General features: G+C 34.6%; 4 protein-coding genes across 4 annotated transcripts; 3 read left to right on the forward strand and 1 right to left on the reverse strand.

Annotated features, from left to right (window-relative positions):
* Positions 1–225: 225 nt before the first annotated feature.
* DPCoAC (dephosphocoenzyme A carrier) lies at positions 226–1,408 on the reverse strand. Its single transcript, XM_088036130.1, has 4 exons — positions 1,260–1,408; positions 769–1,214; positions 541–721; positions 226–491 (listed from the first exon to the last, which is right to left on the reverse strand). The coding sequence occupies exons 1-4, from the start codon at positions 1,406–1,408 to the stop codon at positions 344–346; spliced, it is 924 nt and encodes a 307-aa protein (XP_087892256.1). The 3' UTR covers positions 226–343.
* A 234-nt stretch (positions 1,409–1,642) lies between these two features.
* LOC148174075 (calmodulin-like protein 4) lies at positions 1,643–2,527 on the forward strand. Its single transcript, XM_088036132.1, has 3 exons — positions 1,643–1,879; positions 1,927–1,957; positions 2,009–2,527. Exons 1-3 carry the CDS (start codon positions 1,877–1,879, stop codon positions 2,422–2,424), a joined length of 450 nt encoding a protein of 149 aa, XP_087892258.1. The 5' UTR covers positions 1,643–1,876; the 3' UTR covers positions 2,425–2,527.
* Positions 2,528–2,820: 293 nt separating this feature from the next.
* On the forward strand, positions 2,821–3,407 carry SmF (small ribonucleoprotein particle protein SmF). The gene is made up of 2 exons (XM_088036133.1): positions 2,821–3,151; positions 3,208–3,407. The coding sequence occupies exons 1-2, from the start codon at positions 2,977–2,979 to the stop codon at positions 3,297–3,299; spliced, it is 267 nt and encodes an 88-aa protein (XP_087892259.1). The 5' UTR covers positions 2,821–2,976; the 3' UTR covers positions 3,300–3,407.
* Positions 3,408–9,889: 6,482 nt separating this feature from the next.
* On the forward strand, positions 9,890–12,014 carry tj (Maf family bZIP transcription factor traffic jam). The gene is made up of 2 exons (XM_088036131.1): positions 9,890–10,423; positions 11,343–12,014. The coding sequence occupies exons 1-2, from the start codon at positions 9,972–9,974 to the stop codon at positions 11,767–11,769; spliced, it is 879 nt and encodes a 292-aa protein (XP_087892257.1). The 5' UTR covers positions 9,890–9,971; the 3' UTR covers positions 11,770–12,014.
* Positions 12,015–24,291: the final 12,277 nt, after the last annotated feature.

The raw sequence follows: 24,291 nt of genomic DNA on the forward strand, positions 1-24,291 counted from the left end.
AGTGAGACAACTGCATAATGAATAATTTTCATTTACGTAATGCTAGTTTTTGAATGCACCATAATTTAGAAAGTTTTCTACGTAGGCAACCAAGCTGGCAGAATAGTCCAAATTGACGTTTATTTTCGCAGCTACATTCAGAGAGGTCTTGGCGATGATTGACAAGTTCCGTGAAGGAATTCGGGCCAATCACCGCTCCTTTTTTTTGGAGGGAAATTTAAACAATTCTAACCTCACAATCAAATATATTTTTTACGTGTAACAAAATAAACAATCTTTAAAATGTACTAAACAATCAACACTCCGACATTGTATAACTTCGCTGTAAAAAAAATATTCTATACTACATCGTTTTAGCATTGTATTTTACTGTTAGTTGACGTATTGTGGTTCTAATTGTATCGTAAGTAGAATAACTAATTCCCACGGCAATTGGGCCTTTGATCCAGTTCATCGATAGACCTTTATAAAAGCCTCTGATGATGCCCTCTCTGAAATCAAATAAATAGTTAAAGGGTCAGTGGGGTATTTTGCGTGTACTTGGCAATAATTTTCACGGTAGCCCTTATTGACTTATATTGTCCTTGAGTATCAGTCTGCATTCTTCTTCTAACAATATCTAAAGGATAACTACTACATTGTCCTAACATCCCTGCCACTGCTCCAAAACCTAAGGTAACAAAGGGATTCAATGCCTTATGTTGATTCATATCAGTATAATCTAAAAAAATCCATTTAAAACCAGATATCTTTAGACTTTAATCTCACCTCTATAAAACATTTTCAAGGTATCATACGTAAAAAACGATACTCCCGCATAAGGCACAACACCCGCGACTGTCGGAATATACCCCTTATAAAATGCTAAAATCCCTTCCTCACTTAATATTTTGTAAAAAACTTGTCTAAGAGTGGCATATTCTTGTTTATGAGTAACAGCCATTCGAGCCCTAGCCACGTCAAGTGGGTAAGTAAGAGACTGCGAAGTAACCCCCGCAAGTGACCCAGCTAGGAATAACTTTTCTGGGGACTTTGTGGCGTGATTCACTTTGAGGATCTTTTTCCATTGTTCGTGTGCTGTAAATTGGATGGCAGCATGTGGCACAATTCTGGCCATCGTGGCACTGTTCCCGCGCCATAATGCCAGAAACCCTTGCTGTCTGTAAGTCTGAAGAAGGAACTTGAAGGCTTTCTTCGTTGAATAAGGTTTATCACTGAAATACTTCCTGATAACGTGGGTAAAATTTTACAAGACTTACCTTATTTGAAAATTGATTTTTGTGCGATCTAAAGGAGCAATTGACGTTTTGGCGAGGGCTCCAGCTACAGCACCAGCTATTAGACTAGTTACGACTATTTGAGAATTACTCAGATGCTTTTCAAGGGGGTCATGGCTTTTAAGAGCCATTTTTTGGAAGACTGCATCAAGGCATTATTGGCTTCACTGTAAATAAAACGATGTTTGAAGAAACAAGGGCAAAAACGTGCGATTATAAAATAAAAACTCTTGCAAGATTCAAGGTTCAAAGTTTATACCTTTTTTCAAATGAGTTTCAACAACATTTACAACATGAAGCGCGGCTTGATAACGTCTATCAAAAATTACAACGCGAAGCAGTTGCATAACTTTGTTTGTCCAGAAGATATGCGATCCACAAGGCGGCTATTCCACCACCTTAATTTTCAATAAATTAGGATAATTTCACGAATTTGTTATCTCAATAAAACGTAATTGATATCCTCCAATCAGAGAGAAATTATGTGATTAACTAGGTGCGTATTGGTGCCAAATTCCATGAGATAACTGTACTTTTACCTGGCGTTTCACCTTGATAAAACACCTGACGTGTAAATATTTATAACCAAAAACTACAAAATGGTAAAAACCAAAAATTTTTCACATCCTCTTCATATTTTCTGTTTCAGGCTCGCTATTTCAAGGAACAAGACATTGATGGTAAACCTCCAAATTTATACATAACCACAAAACCTTTCATTGTTCTTTCAGAATTTCGAGAATGTTTTTATCTATTCGCTCGTTCGGGTCACATCAAATCCATGGACGAACTCACCCTCATCATGAGGAGTCTTGGATTGTCCCCCACGATCTCCGAACTTGCAGGGTATTTCAAACAAAAGGGGGGTAAAATGAGCTTTGCTGACTTCTTGGAAGTGATGCACATACATTCGAGGGTGGAAAACATACCCAAGGAAGTGGTGGATGCATTCAAGGCCGGGGATCCTGAAGGAAAAGGGGTCATTCCAGCAAAGCAGTTAAGACACATGCTGCAAAATTGGGGTGAATGCCTATCAGCAAAAGAGATTGATCGGATTTTTAGGGAGGCAAATGTAAACAACAACAGCATGGTGCGTTATGAAGATTTTGTGAAAATTGCGTGTGCTCCAGTGCCCGATTATTATTAAGTACTTACGATTTTAATTGCACACATATAACATGCTTTTCATGGCTCAAAATGAGGGTACATTATGTAAATATATCACATGTCAAGAAACAAAATTGACTTCTGTCGAGTTTTTTATTTTTGGATTTTTGGACGGTCAGGTTGGCAATTGGTTTTTGGTTTAGAAAACATAGATGGCCGATCAAAAATAATAATATTATATCGTACTGTTAATGTTAACCCCACCTTGCAATTCATTGTAGAACCAATAAACATAATTATTTAATCAATAAAAATATCGCTAGTAACTGAAATCAGTTTATAAAGAGATAAAATAAAAAATTAAAATCTCGTATCTATTTTTGTTAGTTACGTCAATGGAAAGGAAAATTTCAAATAAAATCACGCATGCGCGTCATAAAAATTCGTTAGTTACAAACTCCACCACTTCCTGACGTCGCTACTATCGATGTCAACTGTCAACAACAAATAATTCTAACCTCAAAAACCACCGGTTGGCGTTCTTTGAAAGTTTCTTTTCTCAGCAAGTTAAAACGTATAAATAAGTCTAATCATGTCGACTGCTATGCCAATTAACCCCAAACCGTTCCTAAACAGTCTTACTGGTAAGGCTGTGATGGTAAAGTTAAAGTGGGGACACGAATATAAAGGTTATCTTGTCTCAGTTGATGGTTATATGAACCTTCAGTTAGCAAACACTGAAGAATTTATTGATGGTAATATGACTGGTAAGTTTTATCATAAATTTGGTAGTTTGTATGTTGAAAAAAAAAACGTTTTACAGGTAACTTAGGAGAAGTTTTGATCAGGTGCAACAATGTGCTTTTTATTCGAGGCGCTGAAGAGGAAGATGAAGAAGGTGAAACCAAGGATTGAATATTTGTATTTCAATTATTGTATTTATATAAGTAGATAATAATTAATATCTAATTTTTCATGCATCTGAGGCAGTACTTGTTAAGGCAATACATTTTGATATAAGTACTTTTGAGTTTTAATTACATCCTTTTAATTAGTCTCATGTGACTCTTTATATTTACATCCAATTCCGCTATTAAATTGGAAAACAACAAAATTGGGGAAATTTTGGTGTATAATTGGTTGCATACAATGTCTAAAGAACAAAAAAGAAATGATATCAAATGTAAGTGTATGAAGATGATAAAAATTACTGAAAAAAAACGGCTACTCTAAATTTCATAATATTTTTTTATTTTTTTTTATAACTGTCTTCAGGGAACAGATGTCGGGTTTTGCATTTAAGCGACTAATTTATATGATACAGTTTCGCTATTTTTGCTTCATTTTATTTATTTTTAGTATTATTATTTTTCTTCGTTTTTTTAAATTTTTTAATTTAAAAGATGTTTGCTATGCTCTTGGCCATTGGATGTAAGTTGTTAACGTCATCAACCACAAGTCCAAACAGAAAACATGACAAATATACAGATATCCATCGGAATCCATCTGTCGCAAGAATGACGTCCATTGGATTTGCTAACATCACTTTTTTGTTTTTTTTTTTTTGTGAAATTCAAGCCTTTCCTGATTGAAGTTGTAAAGAAAAAGTGACCGCTTACTAGTAGTAACAATAAATAAAAACTAATAATAATTCTAGTTTACAGCAATTTTGTGGGAAACATTTTTTAGTAACACGTCGACATCGACATCGAAAATTTAAAAAATATTATTAAAACATAATCCGTTCCAATTACAAATTTTAGGACAAAGAGATATATTTTATCAATTCTTATATTAAAAAAAAAACAAAAAACGGTTGTATTCCTAGGAATACACTAGTGCTTTTGATTTAAAAGTAACAAAATTTAGCAAGATTACTACTTTCGATATGTTTTCCTACTAATCGTGCTTGATTGCAAAATTATAGAGCTAAGGAGACAAACTTTAGAAATTTTTATTTAAGGGGATATCTAACAAACTGTAACGGTAAATTCTGAAACATTTTAAACATCCAAACGTCAAATGTAGCATCTCCCTTCAACCCTCATTATTTGTAGACGGCACTCTTTTAGTGAGTTACCATGGTCAGTCTGCTTGCTACGATAATAAAACCATAAATAAAAACTACTTCTTAAAACCCCAGCCCGAGTGGTTTAGATTATTATTACCATCATGTTGTGGTCAGGACAATAGCTAATAGTTTTGACTGCACTGATGGCCAATATATTATTGCCCATGGCCAGTAAATCTTAAATACTTTGATAGTTGAGTCCGATACAAATTACACCCATGAAACTTAATAATTACAATATCTCATTATTATTATTTAATGTTTACCTTCATAAATAAATTAAATTTTTCCCGAAAAAGAGAGATTTGTGTAATTGCAAAAATTGAAAATAAAAAGAATTAATAGATGCACTGCAAAATTCGAATTTTGTCCAAGATTTTTGAGAATGTAACAAAAAGTAGTGAACATAAATTATAAATAATAATTATTTTGCTTTCAGCCAAGTTTTCGTATTTAATTAATCAAAAAGTCATTAAAGAATTATTTTAAAAAAATTATATATAGCATTCAACATAGTGCACGTTGAACAGATTTATATGCAAAAAACAGAAAGCAAATAACTCAAATAGTTTTCGAGTAATCGTGTTTGGAAAAATACAGTGAATTTGCCCTATACTGAAATTTGTTTGATATCCCCTTAAAGATCCACCCATTTTTCGTAGTAAAATGGAGAATGTAATTGAAATCGCATTAAAACACAAAAAAGAATTTATTCTATTGGTCGGCATTGTCTTTGTAAAAGTGGTTTTTATGACAAAAAACGCACCGAAACAACCCACTCGATGGTAATTATTCATTCAATTGGTTGTATGTCTAAAACTGTTATTTATTAGCTAAATGTTTATGCTAATTAAGTCGTACTCAAAAAATAATCAATGAATTGCGTGTTGATATCAAACAACGCACAAGAAATCAATCTCTTTGGTTTTGAGGCGTAACTTTTTAATTGGTTTTTAGTTATTGGATAAAATGGCGGATAATGTGTCCAATTACAAAATTTCAGATGAAAAGAGAAAATTTTATTTATGTGGCGACTAAAAATTCTCTAATTTTTATTATTATTTCCACAGTTTTGTAAGAAGCGAGCCCAATCTAAAATTTTATAGTAGGTACTAGATAAAATGGTGCCAAATTTTAGTTTTATTTTATAAATAGGTATGGTAAAATTGCATTTAGAACTTTAATCCGAACCTCATAAGCTTTATAAAAGGAAGACCTAGCAAATTTTGATTAAAATGGAATTTAGAGAATATTGTCCTGTATCAAACGCCCTAAAAACAAATGAAAACGGTTGAAAAATTAAAAAATAAGAAGCAGGAAAATTATTCAAAATTTCAATTTTTAAACCGCACACAAATCCGTAATTAAGAAAATACGAAGTCAATGTCAGAATGTTTTTGATCAGGAGTTTACCACTATTTTTGTGCAAATTTTCAAAAAATTAAAAAGATGTAAGTTACATTTGCGTGATTTGCTCGCCGGGGGAGGAGAAAGAAAATTTGACGTACCTAAGTTTTTAAATAACCAGAACATTATAACTTTTTTCAATTACTACCTACATTTTTTCACACGTTGTTTATTTTATCAAACGATAAATAAATATTTACCATTAAGTAAACTAAAAGAAAATATGACCTGCCCAGGGGAGAGAAATAATGTTGCACGGCCTAAATGTGTCGCACTGACAATGTTCTAACTAAAACACCTGGAAAATGTAAAACGGGCCGTGTATTCTTTATTTCTAATTTTAAGTGATTCTCAACAAATTTTGTGTATAGTGGTCCTTGTGGAGTCTAAAATCTACTTAAATGTCCTCCAACTACAATTAATTATATTTTCTATACTTTTTTATTTTTGGCGTTTCCACCAAATTTACCTCTAATGTAGAATCACTCAAATATTGTTGACGAACTAAATGTAACAATGCGCTGTTGCCATATATCAAAAACTGAACGTGCTACTTTTTTTTCTTCAAATGCATCATTGAAGATGTCATTGTGTCACTTTTTGTTTTTTGCATTTTTAAAAGCAAGAATAAAATAATTGTTGAAACTAATTTTTAAACGTAGAATAAATTCGTGCTCGCTAATTTTTGCGGTAACAAATAAACACTAGTTGCACAAAAATGCATCGTCAGACACTTCATTCGACTTATTTCCTGGCATTCCGTAAGTTTATTGCAGTGTCAGGGAAAAATGCCACAACCGCACAGACAGTTCATTTACCGAGTTCGGTCCATTTTATTGACTCCATTTATGCAAACAGAGTTGGATTATTTGCTCACAATTAAAATTTTAAGCACATTAACCCTTCAACCCAACATTTGTTAATTTATTATTTGAACAACGAACAGACTAGCGAACCGTACCCTAATTACACACATAGTGCGGGCACTATTGTTCCACCCCTTTCCCCAAAACAGCCCAACCCCGGGAAACGAGATATTTTTGAAAATGCGAGTTTGAAACTTTTGATATTTTGCCTTCTCAACAAACCACGTTCAATTAATCGCCGCTTAAATGCCGAATTGTGCAAGAATGTGGGGCGATTTCCTGCAGCGCCTCATTTGGTGGAATTGTTAGGTGGTGAGCGAATGAGGGTGGCCCCATTCAAAGCTAGAACAATGACGTTATTACGTCAGACTAAATGACAGAATGCATGTTGACTTATTAGCTGATCTTCTGGGGGTTCGACTATTATTTATGTTACCCTTCCGAGGGCTGATGACATTTTGACGACACTTATAGGACAGAGTTATTATGTATACGCAGAACAGTTATTAACCTGTTGTACGGGAGATGAGCAAACTTTGGGGAATTGCCGTTTGGAGATAATCTTTCGGAAAAAATCACTTTCATTCAATGTTTCGAAATTATGTATCAATGGAGCGATGGCCTTTGCAGTTATTAAATAAGTGATTAAAATTTTGCTGCTTTAGCTAATTTGGGCGGAAATGAGGAGTGGATAAGACATAAATCAGGCTTAATCTTCCGATATATAGTAAACACCAAAGGCTTTACAGGTCTAGCAGTGGAAATTATGACTTTGGTTACTTTTCTAGTCCTTTCATTTCTATTTTAATAACATTCTAAATCCGTATTCTAAATAAAATAAAACAAAATAAAATAAAATAAAATAATATCAGATTTTGTTTCTATGTTTCCAGTTCATTACATGTACGAATGTTGCAAAATTGGGCAATGATCCGTTACACGTGACGTAGAGAACGCGATAAGTGTTCCGATTTGTGAATTAAATTCAATTTATAAAAATTTTCGTTTTATAATAATGAACTTTCTACCAAGTTGCTATCAATGTCAGAGTTTAGAACCTAATTAATTTTATTACAAATGCCATAAATAGAACTGGTTCATCTTTTCAAAAATTTATATGCTCTATGAGACCATGTTTTAAATAAAAATATGTAAAGTATCTTCTGGTAGAAAAAATATTAACAGAATTATCTGAAAAAACGGATAGCTATTTTATATAATCTATTTTATTATAATCTCTGTTTTTTTTTAAATTCAAAAACAGGACAATAAAACAGACCTATAGAATCAGAACACCACAAAATCTAAATAATTGGAAGAACTAAAAATTGCAGAATTAAAAAATCCACAGAGATAAATTGAGAAAATTATACCAAATACAGGGTCATAAAAAAAGGCGCCCATGCTATCTATCATGTTGCATCTGAGTCTAAAATTGGATATCAAAATACAATTTGTGCTTTTTAATTAAAATAAAAGCTGTCTTTTATAAACGATCAAACTTTATTTGGATAAACTTTTTATAACAATTTTATTGTTAGACTTCACATTTTTTACAGTTAATGATATTCTGTATCAAAAAAAGACAACAAGTGCTTTAAACCAAATTTATTAAACTTTTAAAAGTACCATTTTTTGGCTTTGTGAAAAATTGTTCAATGTTGCAACATTGTAAAGCTCTTTGTGAGTTACGGAGGCAGTCGAATGTAAAATTTTATTAGAAAAGGTCGAGCAGCATTGCCAAGTTTTTCATTGAAAAAAGTGTATATTTTGTAATTTAGATTAATTTTGCTCTGATTTCTGGAATGGTTCATCCGAAAAGGACATCCACTCATGGGCGCCTTTTTTTCATCACCCTGTAAAGACATGAAATAATCTAAATTCGAACATTTTTATATCTTTACTTTAAGGATCAAAGAAGATTATGATTGGATAACCTTAAATTAACTAAAACTTCCTTTGTAAGAAATTTCGAAAATTTAAACGTCTAAACTATTAAGTCAAAAAAACAAAATCACCAGAATCCAAAAAATCTGATAATAACAAAAAAAGCCAATGAATCTGAACATACAAAATTGAGATTAATTACTAAGTAAGCAGCAGCGAAATCTTCAGGATTTGAATAGCCCCTGGGTTCTGTACGATAAAAAAAGAAATAGAAACATCTAGAATTAATAGATCTGAGATGGAGCTAAAATTTGCATCATTTGAAGGATTTTAGAAATTTATTTGAGATTTGTGGCTCACAAGAGTCTAAAAATATGGAAATTCAAAAACATTAAAGAAACATGATCTAAACAGCCGAGTATGTTAAATTTGAAAGAAACAATTTGAAGTAAAGTATTCGAATAATTAATGTAAATAATTCAAAGCTTTTAGATTGTGCAAAAAGTCGACGGAAATATGAAGCATTTAGAAGGAATTGAAGCTTTATTGGGGTGTTTCTGTTAGCCCCATTTTTTGTTGGAATAAGAATTTAAAATAAACACGCCAATGAAATGGTCCAAAAGAAACGCTTTAGTATGTAAATTTTATGTCAAAGCATTTATCCATGCCGTTTGTAGAAATAATAGAGTTGTATTGGATTGTACGTTTTTGGTTCTCGAATCCCCTTTTACTTGCTTTGTAGAAAATTGTTTAACACACATTCAATACGAGTATGAGTAAATTCATTTATACAGTTCTGCAAGAAATGTTACACCAGAAAATTTTATGCATTTTTATTAAAGTAGAAATAATAATGTTAATCAATTTGTGTCCTTTCCCGCTTGAAGTTGTAAACCTGAAATCCCCTTTGATCAATATTTTAAAGCTCACCCTGAAAAACTCCGATATTATCAGAGTTTCAAGGGTGATAAATCAGCTCCGGCGATCCAACAGTAGTTGTAGTGTTCGTTCGGCAGCGCTTAGAAACCCTTTTAATAAAACCCTCGAAGTCCATATCCGCATAGGTACATCGCACTTCACCGTGGCAATATGGGAGTTATAAAGTCCTTTAACAACAATATGGTGCGAATATTCTCCGTGATGACTGGCTACAGAGGTATAAACAAATTTCCGTAGCGAAATCGCTAGCACCTATCGTCGATACCGGGGGCGGAACCAGAGAGTCGCCGCCCCCCTCGAACCGCCGCGAGGCCCGCCGCCGTTCTCAGTCGCATTTCGCCGCCGCCGCGACATTCGAATGCCACGCGAAAACGAGTGTCAGTGCGTATGCAGTAGACTATCTGTGCACATGCAAGAATGGATCAAGAGGATCAACATCTAGCAGAAGAATACGTTCAGGATTTTGTTCTTGACCATTTGGAAGGTGTTACGGTAAAGAGTGAAGACAAAAGAATGGCAGAGCCGGATTGGGACAGGTGTAGGCAGTGGACGGATGATCGCAGGATACCGCCGCTGTCGCCGCCCCCAGACTCTGTCTACCCCCAGCAGCCTGTGTTAGTTAACATGACGCTCATGAACGACCCCGGGACTCCTCCGGAGACGCCGCCCAGTAATTCTCCCTTGAACTGCAGACCTCCGACCATGATGGACGAAATGATGTGGTTTCCCCAAAACATGAGACCCGAACCGCAACCCCTGGATCTGCGTCCTCTTCATTGCATGGGAGGAGAGCCCGACTGGGAGCGCAGGGAGTACATCCCGTCGGGGATGGTCATGGATAACAACAACCACCATATCATGCATCAAAGGTAATTGCGACCACTGATCCTTAAATTTGTCGAAAAATTCGATTTTTAAACGTTTTTTTTTTTGGGACACGCTGTTTGAGGTTCTGTACAAGAAATCGTAAAAATCGGTATTTTGGTAGTCATAGGCAGAAGTTCAAACTCAAAAATCGAAATTTAAATTTTACTCACAGTTTTAGAAACCGGAAATAAAATCAATTTCTTTCATCTGAACTCAGTACTGATTAGAAGATAAATTAATTATTGTTTAATTTAGATAAAATTGCCTTCGTCATAATTTTCATAAAAATTTGCAATTTTTGGACTTTTCTCCATCAATTTTTACGTCTGATTCAAAAATTCAGCTGCACGAAAATGACTTACAACCTCCTGCCTTTGATAATTGATAACATTTTGTATTGGGAGGTAATTAACTTCAGATTAGATGTTGCTATCGGAAAGACAACATAAAAAAGCTCTGCTATGATATAGGTCAGAGATGAGCACTGAAGAAGGTTAAAAGCCAGGAAATTTGTTTCTTTGTGGTACATTGTTTCTATCACGTTCTGCAGTTTTGTAATATGAATAATTGTTTTGAGTTAAATTCTTTGAATTATAGGATACATGTTTGGTAATTAGATAGTAGATAATTTCTAGAATGTCTCGCGGAGATAACTTTTTAGGGACAATTTCTATTTTAAAGAAAAACGGCCGACCGTGTGAAAATAAAACTTTGCTGACAATTTAAATGAATGAAACGTTAGAACAACATGAAACGTACAAAAGTGGATATCTGTTGAATTTATTGTCTGTAGTAAAACAACATGAATGAAATGGTTATCATCCTCGATTTTCTATGAATTGAAATACTAAATTAAATTAACAAAAATATCACAATTAATTAACTTTTGATCAAAAATCTTATGTTCTCCTTTTTTTCTAGGCCTCTATCCGTGTGTTCGGGCGCCAGCACTGTTTCCCCTCGCCTGAACCACAACACCACCAGCGGCTACTCCACCTGCAGCGACGACTTAGGTCTCAACGACGAGATGCTGATGACCCTTTCAGTCCGCGAGCTCAACAAACGCCTCCATGGCTGCCCCCGTGAAGAAGTCGTCCGACTAAAACAGAAGCGACGCACTCTAAAAAATCGTGGCTACGCACAAAATTGTCGTTCCAAGCGACTTCAACAACGCCACGACCTGGAGCAAACCAACCGAAGCCTCCAGAGCGAACTTCACCGGATAAAAATTGAATTAGCACGAGTGAGTCAAGAGCGAGATTTGTTAAAACAGAGGCTGCAGATTGGAAGGCAGCAAATCCAACACCTGAATTCCGACGGCCAAAGCTCACCGGAGTTCTATCTGTGACATCATTTTCCGGGTCGGAGGATCTAGTGACGTTCGACCCTGGAGGGTGACAAATAAACTTGTACAAAGTGATGTGAAGTGTTGAGTTTTAAGTTAGGTAGGTTAGGGAATTCCTTTGAGTTCTTTTTGTTACTGAGTCACTTGAAGTGATACTGCATATCTTTTTTATTGATCCTTTTTTATTATTTCTACGATAATATATTTTTATATGGATCAGGTGTTTTGACGGCCTGATGACGGTTGTGTTTGGATAATATCTATGATATGTTACTTTATTATGTAAATAAAATTAGTACTTACCAATAAAATTTATGGCCTAGAATTTCTTTTCTTAGTTTTTTCTCACACTCGATATCGTTAATCTCATGTTTCTGAATGAGTAAAATTTCCTGTTATTGCTACATTTTATTTTTATTTGTTTTGACTGTTTTGTATAAGTGTTTTCATTTAATGAGACTTAAGGTCGGACTTCATTTGTTTATTATTTCGTCTTGGAGGTCACTAAAAGTAAGTATTTGTATCCTAGATGTCGAAATTTATACAAGAACTGCCTGGAATTTTGCAGGTATTAAATAGAATAAATAACTCTGTTATTCTATTAAAAACGCACACTTTGTTATCTAATTTTGGCCAATAACCAAAATAAGCGATTCTATTTTCAATCAACATAATAAATAAGGTGCGTGCAAAATTCAGAGAGGTAGAGAGACAGAACCAGGTCTAATCTGGTGTAAAGCTGTTAGATATACAGATTTTTAACTGAAATTGTACAGGATTCCAGCTGTCAAAAACATTTTTATCTGCTTACACTTCAGAGAGTTTGGTCAGAGTTAATGTATCCTTTGATAAAGTCAGTTACTTAAAGCAAAAACTTAATTGGAATAAAAATTGTCTTATTAACAAATTTTTCCTTAAAGTGTTTTCGTTTGTGATACAAATAAAGATCAACTTATCAGTTCAAATTTGGTAAGCTGCTGTAGTTTCTTGTGTAGAACAATCACCCTGGAATAAAAGTTTTTCGTTAAACGAAAATATGTACTAAAAGTTCTAAAGTTAAGAAACCAGACGGGACTAGTGCTCTTCATCTTTTTTTTTGCACCAAATGAATGACTGTTTCCCAAACTTTTTTTGCTTTTCTCATTGTGTTTTGTGTTTTCTGCATTTCTTGATGATTTCTATTTCAGGTTTATTTCTAAAAAAATTTTGTAAATGACCACCTCTATAGAGATGCTTGAAAACAACACTTCATTGAATTGAAGCCTTTCTTTTATTTATCAACTAGATTGCTATAATATTTTCCAACCCAGTTTAAAAAAAAAACACACACAAAAATAACAGTTTGCGGCTAGAAAATTTGGGACTCCAAACTCATTCAATTAGCATAAAAAAGTGTAGAGCACCCCATTCTTTTTCCAGGAATGAACACAACGCTCTCAAACCTCTAAAAATAGGACTGCACCCATTTCCAATCAGTGTAAACAGGAATAATTTATTTTGTTTTAATTTTTTACCAAGTAACATTCAGGAATATTAATAAGCTAATAAGCTTCATTTTTCCTGCAGCGAATGTTTTTGTAGGCGTCAAATTGAAAAATGCAGCTCTATAATTAATTGATCATTCATCAGTTCGATTTATACAATGGTAATTTTTAAAACTCCTGCAATTCCTGGGACGCAAATTTCACCAAATTGTGAAAACGTAACCAAAAATTTAACTTTTTTATCACATTTTGTAATTAAAATTAATTTTCCTGCACGTAATTTTTTGTAGAAACCCAAATATCAAATGCAGCTCTATAATCGTTCAGCAGAACAAGTTATGTCTGATTTTTTAAACTTCTGCAATTCCAACAGAATGTTAAACAAGACCTGTCACATTTGTCAAATTGTCACAAATTGTAGGAGCATCAGTAATAATTTGCGATTAGTAATAAATTTGACAGTTGCTTGTGGAGCCATATTAAACAAAATTGGCATGTATCCATTATAATTGCTCCTTTGTAAATTGGTTAAAGTTCTCTGCAGAAAAATGACGTATAGTTTGCTTTTGAAGTAATCTGTTCAATATTTATATCAAGCAGTATCTAGTTTATTTCTTTTAAATCTATTTTTTAAGTTTTTCTTTTGTACACGCGCGACCAAAATTAACTAGTAATTGCTCTTTTTTGTTCATTGTAGAACGGGTTGAAAACTAATCTATTGAACTACTATAGGGCGTCATCGGAACTACTAATACTAAATAGGCATTTATGATGATTAAAGAGGTGGTACATTAAAAAGTAAAAAAATCAAGCCTAAGACAGGTAATTTTAGCCTCCAGAAGAAATGATTGTAAATTTTGTTAATTTGTTTTAGTGATGTCTTGTGAGCCTTTTTTGTATCTTATTATTGACAATTATTTTGTAGACGTAATTGTAATATTTCTATTTTATTTATTCCAATTTTTTTTTATAATTCTTTGCAAATTGTTATTCTTTTAACTAGAAGAACAAAAACTAAAAACTTGAAAAGAATAAAAATTGTATATGCAGGGTGATGAAAGAAAGGTGCCCATGCTACCTATCATGTTGCAGCTAATTCTTTCCTGAGCCCAAAATTGAAAACAAAAACGAAATTTGTGCTTTTCTAACTAATAAGATAAAAGCTTTCTTTTTTAAACTCTGTTTGGATAAACTTTTTATAACAATTTCATTGTTAGACATTTTTTACAGTTAATGACATTCTGTATCAAAAAAGGACAATAAGTGCTTTAAATAAACCATTTCTTGGCTTTGTGAACAAATTTTCAATGTTGCAACATTGTAAAGCTCTAGTGCTTAGTTACGGAGACAGGTGAACGTCAAATTTTGTTAGAAAAGATCGAGCAGCATAGCCAAGTTTTTCCATTGAAAAAAAAAAATTGTAAACAGCGACAGGTTTAGATTAATTTTCCTTTGATTTCTGGGATGGTTTAACCGAAAAGGACATCCACTCATGGGAGCTTTTGTTTCTCACCCTGTATTTCACATTATAAAGTATCTAAAAAAATTCAAAATCGAAAAATTATGTGATCCGACATGTGAATATAATAAAAAATGTTATTCTTGCATAAATAATTTTGGTTTGGCATAATAACTGTCTTTAGATCTGCATCTGGCCTCTCTACCCCCATCTTACCCCACTTTCCCCTTAGCGGTGTCTGTTTGCAACTAATATAATTATTGTAATCTGAGACTTTAAAACAAAATGTTGACGTCAACTTTTCTATCAAATACGCGGTTTTCATTTATTATTATTCGTGGCGATATTTTTTGCTATGAAAATTCGAATCAATTTAGAATTACATTATTTGACCTTTTTGTCACAAAAATTATTCAGCTCCGAATTTAGTTTCGTTATTTAGATTAGAATTTATAGTTATTTAAGTTGTAGAAATTGATAATTTATTATTATCTCTTATGGTGGATACAAAAAATTTTCAAGAGAAAAGTTTTAGTTTTTTTATTTAATTATTTCATGTTAAAATCAACACTATAATTAAAATTTGTTGCATCTTCTAGATTCATAAAATGCATTACTTTATAGTTTTATTCTTGAAAATAGTTTTAAATTCCTAATATGTATTTTCAAAATGGACGAACCGCTAACCTTGCACTTTTTACTTTATTTAAAATTGTTTAAGGGATCGTCATCACCATTTGTCATCGGAATGATTATTCATTGTTCATTATTGTTTATAATCTTTGATAAACTCGTCAAAAAAGTTTCAGGATCTGTAAGTGGTTAGAACAGTACAGAAGTATAGATTCTTATTTATCTGAATAATTTTTATGGTATACATCGAAATGAAAATAAAGATTATATTTAACATAACAAGATAAAAAAAAATGCTTATGAATGGTACTGAAAAAATATTAACCTGGCAAGAGAGTCTTTATTTGTAAATTTTTGATACAACTTTTTAAGTTTTAAGATTCACTGAAGCGTAGTCAGGAGCACGCTTTTATTTCAACTGATAAATAGATGTAAGTATCTAAATACGTGAAATGTGCCAAATAAAACATTATCCATATCTTATCTTTGGAAAAACTGTTCAGGTTTTACGTTCATGATTTTTGGAAGGAACCTGTCGCAATAACTTCAAGACAACAAAACAAACTTGCAGGTCATAAAATAGATTTAAATCGTTTAGAAAAGCCACCCGTTCCATCTCTCCGCACCATCTCAGGTGAGTTTAATTGTGTTGGGCGTCGAAATAAGGTGCGCCGTCGCGACGCCATCCGCCAATAGCGCGACGCCATCCCTTTATTGGTCAGCAGTCAAATCTGACCCTCCCCACTCCTCTCCTCCCTTGCTGACGTCATATTCATTACCACAAGCCGTGGAAATAAATAAACCCTTTTTTAATTTCCACTCGACGCAGATTTATCGGATTGCCGACGCTTCTTCGTTCGTTTATCAGGAATCGGAATTTTAATGTGGTTTTGTTACATTTTTTTTTTTCATCTGCAACAAAGTGGCGATTTATTCTGGTTTGATTACGAGTGTGGCGTGTTTCAGATAAAGAATTTTCTACTGGGAACGCGGTGCGAAACAAAGAGACACAGTTGCAGGGTCTTGTTCATTCAGCAACTTTCTTGCGATCTCGAGACGGCTCCGATGGCTTACGGGAACTTAATACCAGGTCAAAGGAAATTACATCAGCAATATTTTTGTTATCAACACGTAAGTTCGAGAAAAACGTTAATGCTATGACGGAGTTATGTACTACGGCGTCCTTTTGAGTCGACAAGGACAACTTGCAATTCCAGCTACAGAAAGCTGAGAGCGTGGATTGGAAACACGAACTTTCGCCAGCTTTCGGGGCGCTCCAATCTAACTTTGAAATTCTGCCTTTACTTAAAGTCTGTACAACTTTTCGAGTAGAAGAATTTCTCAACAAAACAATTAATTAAAAAAAATAATTTGCCACAAATTTAAATTATCTAAGCTTAAGTTTGTGTGGACGGTGACAAACGCCATGGCATTACAATAATGATGAGGGTCTTTAATGATGACCAGAGTCTTTAAAGTAGCGGCAACAAGTGGTTAAACTTGCATAGCGTTTGCTCTTTGCTTGGTAGTTTGTCTGGAGTACCCCACGTTCCTCAAATCGGACCAATTTTATTTTTGCCATTTATTATTGATTTGGTAGGCCTCATTTAATTTAGTATATATTGCGATAACGAAAAATAATATTAAAAGTGTACATTTCAAAATTAAAAAAACGAAACTGTGTCATCTTTTCATTGCCCATAAACTCCCTAAAAGGCAAAAACTGCTCGATCGTGGCCTTTTCCCCTCCGTGAAACAACCCCGTTGACCCACCAACATCCGCTCCATAAATCCCGAGAACCCATCAAAAAAAATTGGATTTGATTAGTGGTAATAAGTCCCAGCAGTTTAACCACCCCAAGGGCGTAAATCAAGCAGCTCAGTTTAAAATTGATAAAATCCATTTATAAGAGATGGTCGGCTTCACGTATAAAGTATTAGCAATCGTTTTACGTGATATAGTTCTTTGTCCCCTTGCTGCAGTCTATCATGCGGGGGTGTCTTTTTAGGGGTAGGAATCACGTCAGGCGGCAAAACTGCGATTCTCCCGCCTCCGACAGTCACTTGTTAAATTAAGAATATGATCCGCCACCGCCCATTTCTTTAATTGCGAGAAGCGTAATTATCATTTTATTATAAAGGGGCTTTTAATTTGCAGTGGGGCGGCGATGGGCGGAGTGAGACGTGCAACTTGTTAACTACGTCGCGAGGAAAGCTTTAAATAAATATTATTTTTAATTGGGTTCACTTGAAAGTTTGTTTTCGTTATGATATTTCGCGCACTTATTTCTTAATAGATTTATGTACGTTGGCAACGTAAACACCCCTTTAAATCATCTCTTGGCTAAGATTAACACTAAAATTATCACAAGACAATAAAAGAAATGGATTAATACAGCACGTTTGTTGAAGTAGTTTCCAATAACATGATAAATCCCGGCTCACCCTCCACCCTAACGAACCTAATTCTCACCCTTGTCGTTGACACATATTCCCGTGACGTCACTAATTGTAATCGTGTCCGGGGCGGTGAGAGAAACACGCGATAAAAACGATGATTTATTCAAAAACGAGACAAAAACTTTTCCCTGCCCAAAAAACATTCTTGTTTTAATTTTTTCTCGTGTTCATTCTATTAAGCCCCAAAGGGATTAGCCCGGGTCTTCGCATTATCACTCGGGGGCTTCCTCCCTTTGATATGGTTGACCCTCTTCGGACTGATCGATATTCCAATTAAGCGAGACGAAATCGATGACACACTTTGGATTGATGGATTCCGATTTTTTGATTCGATGGGTCGTTCACCTGCACCTTATGGGTGTAATAAAAAACAAACGTTTGCATTTTACTGGAGTGACACCAATTTTACGGCAATCGAAGCCAGTGGCGGAGGTTTGATTAGGTCACACCAATGAAACGATGACAACAAAACTTTTCTCGTTTTTGTCATTAAAGTACAGTGAGTTTGTAAATGGTTACTTTTGCGACACGTTGCAAAATAGCAAAATTTTACGCATTAGACTTCGCCCAGTTCGCACGAGTAGGGGACAAGATTGTTTCTACATTTGCAGTTTAACAATAAATACTTCAAATGACAGTTCTGGCAACTATTTTAAAACTGATGCTTTACTTGACAGAATTTTCGCACTGTTTTGGGTGTGGAAATAAGCTAAAGTTTTGACGCAAATTTAATAGATGGAATTTGAAAAATCGACTCGAATATGATTGTAATCTAAAAAAAGTCGTCAACTCATGTATGTCCCCGGATTGAGTTGACAAGAGGGAAAAAAACTGTATTTTTTTTACAAAAAAATGACATAGGAATAATATTTTTTGCTTAATTTAAAATAAATAGATCTTTAATTAAAACTTTAATATTGTCAAGCTGTGTTGTTAAAATAAAAAAAAAAACAAAAAATAACGACAAACTTTTTTATTTTTTATTTTGCAAAAAATGTCAAAGGATTGAAATTGATTCCTTAACTCAAACCAATTTCTACTATTTGATTGAGTCATTACTGTTTCAGCACATAGTTTAATTCTAACTCGAAAATCTTTAAGACCGTTTCGAATGTCCTCAACTTTTGTTAAGGATGCAACTGCATTTCTTATGCAATTTTTTAATACTACCTATTATTGGGTAAATTTTTCTTTATATTTCACTGTGCTAGCTGCAAAATGCAACAAGCTGGGCACTCGGTGGGTCATACATAGCCGCATACGCTGAATCCAATAATGAATTTTATTTAAAAGTTCTCGCATTTGCGAATAATTTTAGTTTGACAATTTCTAACACTAGACCCAATCAAAACGCAATTTTTAAAATTTATTGACTATTTATTAAACTAAACGCGATTTTGAAAATTTATTGACTATTTATTAAACTTAAATAATAGAAAATCAATGCCACACACATAAACTAACAAAATTGTTAGCACACAACTAGATTCAAGGAGGTAAATCGGCTTTACTAAAAGTTTTTGCAGAAAACAGATTTCTCTTAATTTTTGTTTTTTTTTGTCATTTGCAATCATTAAATGCATTTCCTTCTGGGTTTAATTCTTTTTAAGCATTTTAAGCATTTTTAATATTTTTTTACAATTCCTAGTTTTATGTAAAGCTGTGGTAATCAAATTTTTTTAATAGACACAAGTGCTATTTTTATTAAATTGTTTTGACGCAATCTAAATTCCTTCCTTAAAGGCCAGTACCGTTTGGTATATTGGTGGTCAGCAAACCGGGTATTCCACAAGTACATGTAGCACATATTTTTGGTATAACCTGTTTGTATACCTTTTAAAAGCGCCACTACTTTTAAGTCGGCACACATTTTCCACTTATGGTCATTAATTCTATAATTTTGACCACTTAACCTGACCTGATCTGACCTGACTACGGAGTAGGGGGTTGACTGAAAACTTCTAGATCGTTCACGCATGGTCTATGCAAGGTTCTCGAAGGTTTAGAAAATCTCTAGAAGATTCCAAAAAGTCAAAATTAAAAAACAAAAACTTTAAAAAGTAAAATTTTAAAATTGCAAAATTTCGTAAACATTCAAAAACGAACTATTTAATATTGTGAATTCACAGCTTATTTAAATACGATTACAAAATTTAATAAACAAAAATGTGAAAAAATCAATTTTAAGAGTACAAACTAATAATTTTGAAATTTTAATTGCAAATTTATCCGTTTTTAAATAAGCAAAAAATGTTATTTCTTTGTAAAATGCAAAATAAACTTTTTTCCCTCTGGTGAACTCAATCCGGGTACAAGGGGTACAAAACAATTGCAATTTCTGTCAAAATAACATTCTTTTACCCACGAGTTTGATCACATTTACGCACTTCAGTCTAAAAGAATGTAATTTCGAAATTAAAATGACCATGAAAATGTCAATTTTATGGAAAAGATAATTTTTAATGAAACTTGAAATTCAAAAAATGAAGTAAAAGCAGGTTAAAATATTTACATTTACTTAAGCAGTAAGTTAAAATAGAATTAATAATAATGTGGTCCGCCGCTGAATTGTCCGAGGTGGATAACCTTCGGCGATTACCAAATCGCACAATATTATGTATAATAAACTTGGTAATTAAAACAATTTCTCAATTCCAACAAACAAAAGCGGAGACGAAGAAAGGAGTTACGGCGTCCCTTTTGCTGTAACATTTAATTAAAAAAATAGTTACTAATTGTAAATATCGTCATCCCGGAGCCCATTGCTCCGGTTTCAGTAAACATCACGTACCGTCGGGCAAGAAGAATGTCGTCGACATTCCCGGAACAGCTATTGTGTCTCCTCCTTCGATAAGAAGCTGTTTGTATCTGGTGTGTGCCATAATGACGCATGGCTCGGTGCGACGCTAACTTTTTACGACGTCGGACGTAATGCGTCCCTCCCTGGTCCGGACGGACCGGATCCGATATATTTTATGGGCGATGTCCAGTAGCAGTCAATAAATAGTGCCGAGCTACCTCGATAAAGCAGATCGACTCCGGCTATTCGGACCCTCGGAGGCGGAATACACAATATGGGAGCGCCGTCATCGATAGACCCGGCCATAATCAGCCGATGGGCCGCCAACTATCGTAATTAGATGCCCGAAGACCCCTGCACAAATACGCATTCGACGAGTACGATTATAATAAAAAAGACGCAGCTGCACCGGACAAGGGGACGTACGCATAAATTTTCTTTGATTCCTGATAAGTGGAACCTTAAAAATGTTCGCAGAAGGGGCGGACATGGTGACGATTTTGTAACATTGCCTTGCAAAGGTGCTCCCGACAAAAGCTCGATAAATCACTTTGCTGTTGTTCCTATTGAATGATTCTCCACAACACTCTCTTAATTACACATATCCTGGTGATCCTGCGGTCATTAGTCCAGCAAGTGCGAGTCCTGCGGGAGCATTTCCTGGTGCGTCAGACGCCTCGCTATCGTCACACATAAAGTCAAGCCGTCGTGATTGGATTACATTTAGAGGGTAATCCCGTTGACGAGCGTCGAGGGAGTCCGGTTCTCTCCCGACTTTAATGACCCCTCGCGACAAATCGAGCGCTTAACCTCGCTCCCTCGGGAACTCCGGATCCACCGGAAGCCAGACATATTTTAGCACGTATGATCGGCCTTCGACTCCGGTCCTGATTTACGACCGCCTCCTCTTTATGGCCCAGTTTGTTCCGGTCGTTATTATATTAGAGCTGGATGCCGCAGTTTATCTGACACCCTTTACTAACCCTGACAGTTATGCGGGGGTGAAGGTGCTCGAGGCCGTGGTTAAGTGGCGCGCTCGGACGCTTTGTTCAGGCACGAGCTTCTTGGTATTCTACATCGCTACGGACCGGTCTCCCGGAAATGGCATTACCGGAGCGGAGACATGACGGGAATCGGCTAATTAGCGCTTCCGATGTCTACCGATAATTGAATGACCGAGACGTTTTGGAAAATCGTTTCGGGAGGAACTAAACAGATATTAAAGCCGTCGCACACACGAAAGATTGGGCCAAGGATCAGACTTTCATTACGATTGCCATCCAGACTTCATCTCATTTTTTTCGAATTTGGCAGCATTTAATGTCCTTTCTATTGCAAAAATGTAAAATTACATCGTAGGTATAAATACACAATCAATAAACTCTCAAGATTTCACGGAATTCGGGTCTTTGAAGTTTCGTACTTTTCTTGACCTGTTACAAAGAGCTTACTGTTTTATAATTTACCATTTTATTTAACTGACTATGGAAATACGATACCGCAAAGGTTGTTATATAATGCAGACTTATAAAAATGAATGAAATTATTTTTGCTGTTAAAAAAATCTCAAAAAGGCGACCAAATAGCTTGAAATTGATAAAATTAGGGAAGACCGGGGTCTTTAGCACCATAACTAGAAAACCTTTATATTGATAAATCTACTACTTATGCAGGAGCTTTGACAACTAATGTACTAGAAGTCCGCCTGAAAATTGATCCAATATTTTGCACCATTTTCATTAAAATAAAAATTAAGTGCAAGACTCCAGAAGAATCATTTTACCCATGGACTAAACCCTCGGTTGAGGTAAAATGTGTTATGTTCAAAAAAATTTATAAGTTAAGCAAAAGTTGGTAGAAACAGTGAATATATTTAAGCATTAAGATAAAAACAAAATAAACATAAGTAACAAGAAGTAACAACAAAATAGAGGCTCTTACGGAAGACATAAATAAACACTAAAAGAATAACATTTTTTTGTAAAAACGAAAAGTTATTCTGATTTTAGAAGTTTTTAATTCCGCCAAACAGAAATTACAAGTTAATATATATTTTTCTCTTCGTCTACTCTTGCCCAGATCATGAGCCCATTTTTGGCACACACTGCATCTAATCAATCCTCTTCTTTTGAAGAGTGAATATATTTTATACAACAAAAAATACATTCTGAAAAGATTCTATCTCTCACTTTTGTTTTTAATCACTGTCTTTTGTCAAATATCATACAATTATTCATATTATTTCGAGGTAAAAAGATCCCGGGATCCTTTTACCCAAATCATAAGTGATCGTTTTACCCCAAGTGCAATAAGAACAAAGAACATAATCCATAAATTTACAACATGCAATGTTGCAACTGATTCTACAAAAAATTGAAAGTTTAATATTAATCCTTTAAAACACCACATGTGTTATTTTGAAATATTAATTCGAAAGGTAAAATACAATTGATTAAAAAATGCCGATCGAACGAAGGAAAAACACAAATATCGCCCTAATTTTTTTTAATATCCATCGAACTGCATGCAGGTGCTGCAGCAACATATTTAATCATTTCATTGTTAGATGGAACTAAGGCCCCTTTGGGAATCAAAGAGAATCATTTTACCCCGATCTCCATTATAATCACATCAAAATAATATTAAACGCAGAAATAACAAAAATACCGCCACATATGAAATTAAATAAAATAATAAATAATAATTAATTTGGTGAAAGTAGTATGCAACCTATAAAATCCATCCGCTCCTTAGTATGACAAAATACCGGCCGCATATGAAGTCGATATCAATAAATCCTTACCACGTATATTGTACATCCCCTACGTAGACAATAATCAGCTCGTAGAGCCCCACTTTGTAATTAGATGCGTGCAAAATCCATAAAAGTGACCGTACGGGGTCGTCATCTGCTTTTTTACTGTTTCCGCATAATAATAAAAGGCTCGCCTTAGACGCCGTTACTGGCAAATGTTACTCGGCATTTGCGTTTTTGGACATTTATTATACGACTGGAAGTGATGTCCACGTTCTTACGTCCATCCCCCTTCTGATACCACCGCCGCGCTTTCGCTATATCCCACTTTTGTTCCCCCGTAGATGGGATTTGTTTTATTGAGTCTCCTACGCTCTATTTGTTCCTTATTGTGCCAGATTCGAAATCCTATGGACTATTGATTATTACAGGAGCGCAACAAAACTCCCAACAAACTAAAGTTTCAATGACACTATTTAGCCTGAAGGCTCAGAGTTTGGAATCATCCGGCATATTATAAGCTTCAACTTTTTCTTCGTGTGTTTGACGTTGGACCACTAACGACTTCTCCGATCGGTTCTTTTGGCGGCTAATTGTGCCTAGGTCTATGTGGGGTGTCCAGAGATGTGGTCATAATGAAGTTACCTTCGGTGGCTTCCCTAATGGTCGCTCCAGATAAAACCTTCGCTCCAGAAATAATGGTGTCGGACCGTGGGGTGCATTTATCACCGGCGGTAAATAACGCAACGCTTTGTCGTGCTGATTACGTGTCGTTAAGTACGCGATGATCGCTCTTTATGGCGCGTAAATGTTGCTAATTCGATTAACTGCCCGTGGGCATAACCGAAAGCCACAAATCGAAAGGCGATAATTAAAACGATTTTTTTAACATAGACTCTGCAATCGCAGCAATTCTACAGTTATATTTCATTTT

The sequence above is a fragment of the Gnatocerus cornutus genome, chromosome 5 (genome assembly GCF_029298725.1).
Source record: "Gnatocerus cornutus isolate USDA-ARS CGAHR chromosome 5, icGnaCorn1.1, whole genome shotgun sequence".
Lineage (NCBI taxonomy): Eukaryota > Metazoa > Arthropoda > Insecta > Coleoptera > Tenebrionidae > Gnatocerus > Gnatocerus cornutus.